General features: G+C 50.7%; 1 protein-coding gene across 2 annotated transcripts in view; it reads left to right on the forward strand.

The window, feature by feature from the left end:
- ZNF341 (zinc finger protein 341) overlaps positions 1 to 10,437 on the forward strand; it is a 33,316-nt gene extending 22,879 nt beyond the window's left edge. For both annotated transcript variants that reach the window (XM_043988841.1, XM_043988842.1), the window contains exons 9-15: positions 40 to 230; positions 659 to 867; positions 4,170 to 4,266; positions 5,665 to 5,797; positions 7,526 to 7,637; positions 8,317 to 8,387; positions 8,736 to 10,437. In XM_043988841.1, coding sequence (XP_043844776.1) covers positions 40 to 230; positions 659 to 867; positions 4,170 to 4,266; positions 5,665 to 5,797; positions 7,526 to 7,637; positions 8,317 to 8,387; positions 8,736 to 9,238 — 1,316 coding nt within the window. In that variant the 3' untranslated portion in view covers positions 9,239 to 10,437. The remainder of the gene's footprint in view (positions 1 to 39; positions 231 to 658; positions 868 to 4,169; positions 4,267 to 5,664; positions 5,798 to 7,525; positions 7,638 to 8,316; positions 8,388 to 8,735) is intronic.
- The last annotated feature ends 780 nt before the right edge of the window (positions 10,438 to 11,217 follow it).

The raw sequence follows: 11,217 nt of genomic DNA on the forward strand, positions 1-11,217 counted from the left end.
TCTATTTTCCTGACTCATCCTCTGGGTACTTTTCTGCAGGGATTAGCCAGCCCCCCAGGAGTGTTCCCCAGCCACAGGTCTTGGCTTCAGCCCACGAAAGCGAGGCAGGAAAACTGGAAGCCAAGCAGGTGGTCCTCATCGACAGCTCTTACCAGTGTCAGTTCTGTCCAAACAAGTTCAGTACATACTTCCAGCTCAAGTCACACATGACCCAGCACAAGAATGAGCAGGTAGGCAGTGGCTGGCCTACTCCATCTTCATCTTCTATCTGAGCCCTGCCTGGGTAAGGAACAGGGCACCCTCCTCTTGGGATAATCTTGGGGTTATCCAGAAAGGGGCAGCGCTGCCAGAGGCAGGGGGCACATGTGGCCCCTTTCAAATCCCACTTGAGCAACGCTGTCTGCTGGCCTACCACAGCAGGCCCCAAGCCTTGTCAGGAGAGGAAGGTCCCTGAGTCAGCCCCAGGAGAAGGGCAGGCAGTGGGTGCTTCCGGCTCAGGGCACACACCTTGGGTCCACGGCACTATCCTTGTGGGAGGTAATAGAGACTTTGCCTGGGTCCTAGGCCATGAACGATCTGACAGCAGTGGGTGGAAGGGGCAGGCAAGCCTTCCCGGCTGCTCAGCCCCTTCTCCCCACCTATTGGGGCCTCCCTGCAGGTATATAAGTGTGTCGTGAAGACCTGCGCCCAGACCTTCCAGAAGCTGGACATGTTCCTGGAGCATATCAAGAGTCACCAGGAGGAGCTGAGCTACCGCTGTCACCTGTGCAGCAAGGACTTCCCCTCCCTATATGAGCTGGGTGTGCACCAGTACTCCCACAGCCTCCTGCCTCAGCACAGCCCCAAGAGAGACGTCACAGTCTACAAGTAATGTCAGCGTCTCCATTCAGGGCCACATTTGCCTGGGGCAGGCAGGAGTGGGCTCTTGGGAAGCTCAGGACCCGTGCAGGCCTTTAAAGAGGAGCCAGGTGTCCGAACACATAGATGTATTTTCTTCTTGTCAGTATTAGTGTGGACATCCATGGGCTATCTGCTGGGACTAGGGAATACACAAGTTTCTAAATACTTGTGCTCTCACATCATGGGTGACTTCTAGAAATGTCCAGGGTTCTGACAGTCAAGGATGTGGATGGGGAGGGAACTGGGAGCTAAGGAACCTCACTGAGTGTACATAGGTCATTGAGCAGGTGCTGACTCGTGTTCTGAGCTGTGGGGTCTGACAGACAGGACAGGGTAGATAGCTGGTTAAATCCCATCTAACATCTATGCCTAAAGCTTTTTTTTCTTTTTAACATATAATATGTCTTCTGCCCCAAACCAATTTTTTCCATCAGTCATAACTGCCTCTATTTAAAGTTTATAAAGCGGGCAGCTAGGTGGTGCAGTGGATAAAGCACCTGCCCTGGATTCAGGAGGACCTGAGTTCAAATCCAGCCTCAGACACTTGACACTTACTAGCTGTGTGACCCTGGGCAAGTCACTTAACCCTCATTGCCCCACAAAAAACCAAACAATTACTGAGCATAAAGTGTATAAAGCACATCCCTCACAGTAACTCTTGTCAGAAAGAGATTACAAATATTCCTGTCTTTAGATGAGGAAACTGAAACATAGTTTAGGTGAAATGACCAGCTCATGGTCACACAGATGATAAGTGGCAGAGATGACATTTGAACCCAGATAATTTCCCACTAAGGAACATACTGTTGCCACTCCACCCCTACATTGCCTTTTATAATGTGCAGGATTTGTGTGGATATCAAGGGTTATTTGTGGGGACCTGTGTTCAAATATGTTTGGAAGAGATCCCCTTTTGATTAGAAGTCTATCCTTTTAGCAGGAAAATACCCTTCCCACTAGCAGAGAGCTCCTCCCATCCCCAGTATCCTAGGTAACCAAACCTCTCCAGCCAGAGTCTGAAAGATTTCTGATCTGGCTCTTCCTCAGGGTCAGAGCTCCTTAAGGTTAGGAGGCATCTTGGGACCAGACTGAGCAGATTTCACAAAAAGCTTGGAAAAGAGGAGCGTGGAAGAGGGAGTATAATACAGGACCTTTAGTGCCCTTCCATCATCCCCAACTATGATCCTTGTTTGGGATCCAGTTAAACTTTAGGAAGTAGCAACTGGATATGTGGAAACTCTTCCCTTTGGTTTTGAAAAATGCAGACTTCCCTCACCAGGCAGGAAGCGAGGCACCAATTGGCACTGTCAGAAGCAAAGAAAAAAAGTGTTTCACCTCCAGAGGTATCTGTGCTTAGGAGGTGAGAAAGGGTGATATAGTCTGCTTAGAAAGCAGGCATGGGTTCTTCATATTGTGCTTGGTACCTGGGAAGTGAACATTAATTAGCTCAATGATTGCCACCTTTCTGTTTGCTGAAGATCTTGCTGTGGTTCCCACTTGCATTTGTAAGCATTTAGAGCGAAGGTTAGTTTCTGTCTCATTCACATATATTCAGTTGCACTTACACACGGTCCTTTCCCTGCCCCCTTCCCCCCCTTCTCTGTTTCTGTCTCTGTCTCTCTCCCTTCTCCTTTCCCCCTTCTTCAGATTAAGGTGCTCTTAAGGTGGTCTGTAAGTGTCCTCCAGGGAGCTGGGTTGGGTTTCTTATAATATCAATACTTGTAACCTGACAACATCTGTGTTGGTTTCTGACATTAAGCCTCATTGAGGGGGCAGCTAGGTGGCGCAGTGGATAAAGCACTGGTCCTGGATTCAGGAGGACCTGAGTTCAAATCTGGCCTCAGACACTTGACACTTTACTAGCTGTGTGACCCTGGGCAAGTCACTTAACCCTCATTGCCCTGCCTGCCCCGCCCTCACCCCCCCCCCAAAAAGAATGAAGGAAATTTCATTGAGAAGCAACATGATGTATTAGAGTGTTGGATTGGAGTCACTCCTGGGTTCAGGTCCTGCTTTTGATCCTAGCTTTGTGATAGGTGGGGCAAGAGACATGTCCTCTCTTGGAGCCTTTGGCAACTCCCTGAGACTCACCTGTGAACCGACCAACACAATTTATTAGGCTCCTATGTGGCTGGCACTGTGTTAAGGGCTGGGGATAAAAGACAAAAATGAAGCCACCTTGTCGGGCAGGTGTTTGCAGGTGAGCCAGGAAAGACAACATTAAAATGCACAGGCAGATAGATACTAGATAATTGTAGAGGAAGGCAGCAACAGCTGGGGGAACAGGGAAGTCTTCATGAAAAAAGTGGTCCCTCACCTGAGACCTGAGGTACTAGCTACTCAGTTAAGAGATCAGTTACAGGCAGCTAGGTACTGCAGTGGATAAAGCACTGGCCCTGGATTCAGGTGGACCTGAGTTCAAATCCATTCTCAGACACTTGACACTTACTAGCTGTGTGACCCTGGGCAAGTCACTTAACCCTCATTGCCCTGCCCCTCCCCCCCCAAAAGAAAGAAATAGTTGCTCTTGGTGGAAGAACTTTCTTTTTTGTTTTTGTTTTTGCGGGGCAATGGGGGTTAAGTGACTTGCCCAGGGTCATACAGCTAGTAAGTGTCAATTGTCTGAGGCCGAATTTGAACTCAGGTACTCCTGAATCCAGGGCCGGTGCTTTATCCACTGCGCCACCTAGCTGCCCCTGGAAGAACTTTCTGTACTGAAAAAAATTAGGCTTATTGACATATTAATTCATCATTGAAGGCACCCTTGACTGTATCTTACAAAAAATTGAACCACTTCTCCATTTGTTCTAGTTATGTTTTTTCTGTGATAAGTGGAAACATTTGGGTTGGTGGTCCTTTTTTTTTTATTCCAACCATCAAAGTGATTAGCTGACAGGAGGTATTTGAAAACCATTTTTTGGAAGGCCTATTAGAATGCTTGAAAGCCTAAGAAGAGAGTCTGCCCAGTGGCTCAAAAAGAATTGTGCTGATTGATTGTAGGAATGAGAAAGGAACTTGAAAGGTTTAAGCACAGCCAGTTGGGAAAACAGTTAGTCAGAGAGGGTGATTACAGGCCACTTGTCAGACCAGTCAGCAGGAATCCTGGGCATAGGACAGAGGGCTGCTGATTCACCCTCTTGGCTGGGCAGCCTTTTCCTCCGTTCCTAAGGTGCTCCTGTTCCCTGGACAGCTAATAGCAGGTGGGGTCCTGGGGAGTCCAGTCTGCAGTACTGGCCTCTCTTCAACTCTCCTTACTTCTTCCCATTCAGGTGTGTCAAATGTGTCAATAAATACTCTACCCCTGAAGCCCTGGAGCACCACCTCCAGACGGCAACTCACAACTTCCCCTGTCCACACTGCCAGAAGGTGAGTGCTTGTTTCCCCCCAGCCCCAAGAAGGTACCTAGAAAGAGTGGGTGGCTCAGAAACTGGGATTTCCTTCCTTTTTTTCCTTTTCCTCCCTTCCTACCTCAGTATGTACTGGGAGGACCTCTGGGGTGTCTCAGGTGAGGAGACAACACTCATTCCTCTACTGCTGAAGAACACAGCCGTGTCCCCAAGGATCTCTGTAACATTTGTTTTGGAAGGCTTTGGGCCCTGAGCCCTGACAGTCTCCAGTCACCCATCCCAAGGACCGGACAGCTCACGGACTCTTACTGTGTCTTACGGCTGGTGATTCTTGGGCATACCAGGCTGAGTTAGGGCTTGGTTGCTAAAAGAATCCCCCACTCTTTGTGACCCAGGGCACTTGGCCTATGCAGAAGCAGATCTGCTCTCTATTGAAGCCTCCTCCTTTGCCCCATCCCAACCTTGGCCATCTCAACCTGGCAGTGTGTGGGGTTTTTCTGGTTGAGACTTGTCTGTCATTACCTCGCTCCCCTCTTCCCTCTGAGGACTTAGGGCCATGGAGAGACAAGGGATAGATGGGGGTTCTCGTAGTTTACTTGATTGTTCCCCCTCGCCCCCACAAAGAACATGAAAATTCCAAACTAAAATTTAGCAACTTACTCCTCTGTTTATAGATAAGGAAGTGAGAGGCTCGCCATGGGGGCAAGGCCAATCTCAGAGGATTGACCGCTTTGTACTGAGGTAGCTCAGGAGGGGAATTGGAGCCCCCGCTCTGGTTAGTAGCTCTTCTGTGTCTTTGCCTCGGTCCCCAAGGCCACAGGGTGGGGACTCTGGGGGGAGCTGGAGCAGGTGGTCAGGTCAGCAGTAGTGGATTGGTTTGGCCCAGTTTTTCCAGAGGACTCTGCCCTGGAGCCCTGAGGGGAGGGGAAAACCCCTCTGGGTGGGAGGAAATGCTAATGGGATGAAGCCTCACTCAAGGGGCACTGCCCTTTTCTTCCAAGATATCCCCCTCTTTGGTGGAATTTTACAGAGGAACTCACACTGTGATGTTAGAAAAAGAAAGTAAGCTTTCCAAGTGTGGGTACCATGTCCTATTCGTCTTTGTATCCATCGGAGGGCCTGGTACACAGTAAGCGAATATATGTTGACTGATTGGTTTCTCTGTTTTCTGTACGGTTTGCATTCTTGTTTTTCCCTGGGCACAGGGTGGGGGAGAAAGGGTGAGCAGCAAGATTACAGGAGCCAGAGCTGATTTCTGCCTCCATCTCTTAGGCTACAGAATAGAAGTCTTTGTTCCCCTGGTAGGAAAGTGTTCCTTAAATTAGGTTAGTGGGGAGAGCCCCAAGAGCCAATTCATGGGGCTAGAGAGTGGAGAAGGCAGGGGTCCCTGATGCTGCCTCCTCTCCTCCTCCCCCAGGTGTTCCCCTGTGAGCGGTACCTCCGACGTCATCTGCCCACCCATGGCAGTGGGGGCAAGTTTAAGTGCCAGATATGTAAGAAGTTCTTCCGGAGGGAGCACTACCTCAAGCTGCATGCCCACATCCATTCTGGTAGGTGGAGGTAGTCACTCAGGGTTGCTGCCCTCAGCCTCTTCTGTCCCTGGCATTGCTGCTAGTACCTACCTGTCACATCAGGGCTAATGAATATCTCTTGATTTTACCTTTAAGGTTTCTTTTCTCCCCATTTGCTTCTCTTCTTCCCCCAGTTTGGTCTAAGCACTTTCATCCCCTGATCCCTATCTCCTTCCATTCCCCTCTGCTCCCATGTTGTTTTCATGCTACCGATATCCTGGGAAGAATCTCCACATATCATCCCTAGCCCTCTGCCCTCTTTCAAAAACTCTTTTCAGGCCCCCCTATTTTCATAGATCCTTTCCTGGTTCCCCAACTTGGGATGGTGAAGACACCTCCTATGGTCTTCCTTTTATAATCTCGTTTTCCCTCTGGTTTGGGGCTGTTTGGCTGCCCCTGCAGATAGGACCTGGGGCATCGCTGCTTTGGGGGTGCTAACCTTTTTGAGTAAAGCAGAGGATTTTATGACCAACCTCAGTGGGGCTCAGGGAACGCAGAGCCTGCATCCCTTGTACCAGGCTCCAATTATCGTATTTACATAGTGATTGAATGGTTTCAAAGCACTTTATAGATGTGATCTCATTTGATCTTCATAGCAACCATGGGAAGTAGGTGCTATTATTAGCTCCATTTTACGGATGAGGAAACTGAGGTAGATGGAGGTTAAGTGACTTGCCCAGAGTCACACAGTTGGTGTCTGAGACCAAATTGAACCCTTGAACTTTCTGACTCCTGGTCTAGTGCTCCCTCTAATTTCCTTCCTTTTCCCTCCCTCCATCTTGTCCTGCCTTCTATCCATTCTTCCTCCTCTCCTCCCCTCCCCTCCCTCTCCTCGTTCTTGTCTGTCTGTCTGTTCTAGAAAGCTAGGTGGTAATAGTGAGTAATAATAATAGCAGCTAACATTTATATAGCACTTACTGTTTGCTAGGTACTATGCTAAGGACTTTATAATTATTATCTCATTTGATCCTCACAACAACCTTGGGAGGGAAGTGCTGTTACTATCCCCACTTTACAGTTGAGGAAACTGAGGCAAACAGGGTGAAGTGACTGCCCAGGGTCACACAGCTATTAAGTCTCTGAGTCAGGTCTTCCCGACTTCAAGCCTGGAGCTCTATCCACTGAGCCACTTAGCTGCCCCAACTTAGGGAGACCTGAGTTTGAATTTAAATCAGGCCTCAACACAATAATTGTGTGACAGTAGTTAAATCACTTAACCTCTGTCTGCCTCAGTTTCCTCAACTGTAAAACAGGGATAATGTAGCACCTGCCTCCCCGGGTTGTTGTGAGGCTCCAGCGAGATCCTAATTGCACAGTCCCTGGCCCATAGCAGAAGTTCAGTAAGTGCTTACTCCCTTCCTCTCTCTTTTGTGAAGTCATCATTTTCCCCACCCTGGACCCATCATTTCTTTGGTAAGTGGAACTCCAAAGTGAGGAAATGCATCCACCAGAGCAGATCTGTACTTTGGAGTCTTAGAGAGTCATCACCAAGAAGTGTGGGAGGGGAGAGGCGCCCAGCTCTTCCTGACTCTGCAGCCAGCTCGGCACCTTGCTGCTCCTCAGGAATAAGGGTGGGAGGAACACTGTGCGTGCCTCTTCTCCCAGGCTTCTCAATGCTGTGCTGAGTTCCCTGCCTTCCAGTTCAGGAACAAGGACTGTAGACAACCGAACTCTGGTCATTGGGCCTTTGCTGTTTCCCCCATACAGGTGAAAAGCCCTTTAAATGCTCTTTATGTGACTCGGCCTTTAACCGGAAGGACAAGTTGAAGCGACACATGTTGATCCATGAGCCAACCAAGAAATATACATGCCCCTTCTCGTATGTAGCATCCCTCTGGGCAGGGGCTAGTCTAGGGTGGGCAGAGGCTGGGGAGGGGGAAGAAGGTCTACTGATCCTCCTGGGGCAGGTTTTAACAAAGGAATGCTGCTGACTACAGCCCTCAGAGTCCCTGGGGGGCGGGGGTGGGGAGAGAACATGGGGCAGGGGCTATGATTTGTCTGGTAGGAAGAACCCAGGACTGGCCATCCTTGTCAAGTCCCATCCCTTCTTCAAGGTAAAATGAGAAGGTTGAGCTAGATGATCTGCATAAGGTCCCTTCCTGCTCTGACGTATTTCTCTCGTGAGTTGAGGAAATGCGTTCGATGCTGAAGGTGATGAGTTTTGAGCCTTTCTTGTCCCAGGGACAGGAGAGTCCATCAGTCCTTGGGCACTGGCTCCCAGAAACTGGTAAACAGATGCCCTTCCTCACTCCCTCCCTAAATAACTATCCCCATTAGGAAGACTAGGGCCCTGCCCTGGGGGACACTCCAGGGTGTACAGTTTCCCATTTCCCATCTTTGGTCTTGTATTCCTTGTTTACTGCATCTGTTCTGTCCCGAGCCTGGGGAGCTGATGTGGGTGGGCCTCCTGCCAGGATGAGATGCCTCTGTGGCTTAGGAGGGAGGATCAGTCTGAGTGGCTCCAGCTCCCCAGACATAAGTGGATTTGGCTGTTCTAGGACGCATACAGGCTGCAGTAAGGAGTTCAATCGGCCAGACAAGCTGAAGGCTCACATCCTTTCCCATTCGGGTAAGTGGCTCCCACGCCCAGAAGTTCATGGGGAAAGTAGTGTGCTGGCTACAAGGGGAGGCTGGAACCTGGACACTTCACACAGGGTGCATTCTTTCTTCCCTGCTCTTATGCCTGAGGAAAAAGAGCTGGGCTAGACACCGAGAGGCCCGAGCTGGCCCTGACTTGGCTCCTCAGTGACCTTGGATAAGGAATTTCTTTCTTAGTGCTTCAGTTTCCCACTGTCTACTGCAGGGAGTGCCCCCTGCCTTGGGGATGGACTGGGCAGGGGCAGAGGCCCGGGTGGGCTCCAGGTACTGAGGCTCCTGTGACTTCCCTGCCTCCTCTTTCCATTCTGCCCCCATCCAGGGATGAAGATACACAGCTGCCAATTCTGCAGCAAGTGCTTTAGCCGCCGGGCCCATCTTGTGGAGCACCAGCGCTCCCACACCGACAACTACAAATACCGCTGCTCTAGCTGTGGCAAGGGTTTCACGAGGAACAAGTACCTGAAGGAGCACCGCTGCCGCCCGGGCCCACTCAAAGACAAGGACCCACAGGCCCGCCGACCCCAGAAGCAGCGCGGGGCTCGAGGTCGCAAAGTGGCCCTGCCTGACCCGTTGGGCCTGGAGGAACTCAAGGGCAATGCTGAGGGGGCTGAGGGAGGCAGCTCTGGCAAAGATGCCTTCCCAGAGTCAGATGCAGTACTGTCTATTGTGGTGGGAAGCTCAGTGGGTGGGGATCCCGAGCTGGTGGTGCCCGGGCACTCGGACAGTATGGGCCCCAACCTGACCCTGGCAGGACTACAGTCTGGAGCTGAGGGTCCCTGTGCCATGCTGGCTGTCCCTGTGTATATTCAGACCACTGAGTGACAAGGGGGGAGCACATGGCTGAACCTGGGTTTACTGGTAGCTGCTGCTATTGGGTGGCACTGTAGGCACCCCTACTGAGGCACAGGAAGGAGGAACCCTTCTCAGGCTTCTTCCCTGCCCTGATCGAGGACAGGGAGGACAACAGTACACTGGGGCCTGTAAAGGCTAGGGAGCACCCCCTTGTGCAAACAGGGTGAACCCCAGGCACTGCCCAGGGCCGGCCATGGGGCTGCCCTTGGGCCTGGTCCTGCCCTGGGAGGCTCAGGAGACGGGGCCTGATGTGTGTTGGGCTTGGGCTTGTGATCCAGTCAGCATGCCTGGTATTTGGGCACATGGCCTTTGTGAGGGCAGACCAATGATCCTTCCTACTGGAAGCAAGTCAATACCTCACATCCTCTGTGCTAGCCAAGGCCTAGGAGAGGTTTTAGGACACTGTCATCTTCTTTGACTACAGTTCTCTCATAATCTACCAGCCCTTGGGGCAGGATGGGTTGGGAAAGGGGCATGAGGAGATGGGGGACATTGGGATAGAAAGCATGGATGGAGCCTGGAGCCTACCAAGGTCTGCAGGCCAGTGACTCATCTTACCTCCTCCTGCCATCAGACGTGCTATGGGATGAAGTGTGAACATGAGGACAGTCAGGGAGGAGCGATTGGTTAGCCTGCTGTCCTCCCTCTGAGTGAAATAAGGCAGAACTAAGGCTAAACCTGAGACTACTGGGCAAGGAGATTAGGGGCTGGGGGTGTGTGTGAGAAAACCCAGTCACAGCAGCCTGTGGAACCCCTGTGGTCACAAACCTATTCCCCATGCCCTCCCACCATCATGACATGAGGAGAAGCTCTGGCTGTAAAGGTGACGATTCCACAAGATCTGGTTAGTCCTGGGCCCAAGTATACTGGAAGGGCTGAGGAGGCAGGCCCAGATTTCTTTTCTGAGGGTGCTGGGGGTGAGGGGAAAAGAAGGACTTGGAGATCAGAATCCAGAGGGTAGAGGTAAAGTCCTTGTCCCCTCACAGTCTCTTATCAAGTTCTCTCTATTTCATCTTCCCCAGTACTCACCCTGCAGCTGGGCTTGTAGCTAACTCAGGGTCCCAAGAGGGGCTTCTGCAAAGCACATGTTTCTGAATGGAGTAAGACAAGGGGTCAGTAGTCCTTGTAGGGTGTTCTTCAGTGGAATAAATGCTGTTTCATGATGGAAATGCTAACCTCCTTCATATGTGAAGGGAAAGACTTTAAAGAATGAGGCAACCCTTTGGGCAGCTGGGTGGCACAGTGGATAGAGCACCGGCCCTGGAGTCATGAGTACCTGAGTTCAAATCCAGCCTCAGACACTTAACACTTACTAGCTGTGTGACCCCGGGCAAGTCACTTAACCCAAATTGCCTCACTAAAAAAAAAAAAAAAAGAATGAGGCAACCCATATGTGATGCATAGGATCAAGGCTTTAAAGCTCATCTGGTCTGACCCCTCATTTTCCATCTGAGGAAACGGGCCCAGAAAAGGCAAGAGACTTACCCAAGGGCACACAGGCCCAGTGGCAGGGGCAGAGTTTGAACCCAGGACTTCTGACTCTGAAGCTAGTTCTTTTCTCACTGAACATGCTGCCTTTCCTTCATTTCCATCTCAGTCATGTTAACCTTTGGGAAGACAGAGCTGTGGTCTCCTGGAGCCCACGATCCCATGAAGAACAAAGGTCTTGAGGCGGCATGGTGCAGTAGAACTGGCTCTAGAATGGAGTCCGTATGGGAGGCTGGGCCATCCATTCCAATCCTGCCAGCATCGGCAGATGGTGTGTCAAGTGGCCAGGATACAAAAACAATTAAAAACTGCCCCATCCCAAGGAGCTTCTGTGTATGTAGACAGATAAGTATTAACCGTATAGTTTGAGGAGGGAAGGCTCCCCACTGAGGATAATAGGCTAGCTGAGCCTTGAAGGAAAGTGAGCATTCTGGGAGGCTCTGATGAGGAGGGAGTGCATC

The sequence above is a fragment of the Dromiciops gliroides genome, chromosome 2 (assembly GCF_019393635.1).
Source record: "Dromiciops gliroides isolate mDroGli1 chromosome 2, mDroGli1.pri, whole genome shotgun sequence".
In the NCBI taxonomy this organism is placed as follows: Eukaryota; Metazoa; Chordata; class Mammalia; order Microbiotheria; family Microbiotheriidae; genus Dromiciops; species Dromiciops gliroides.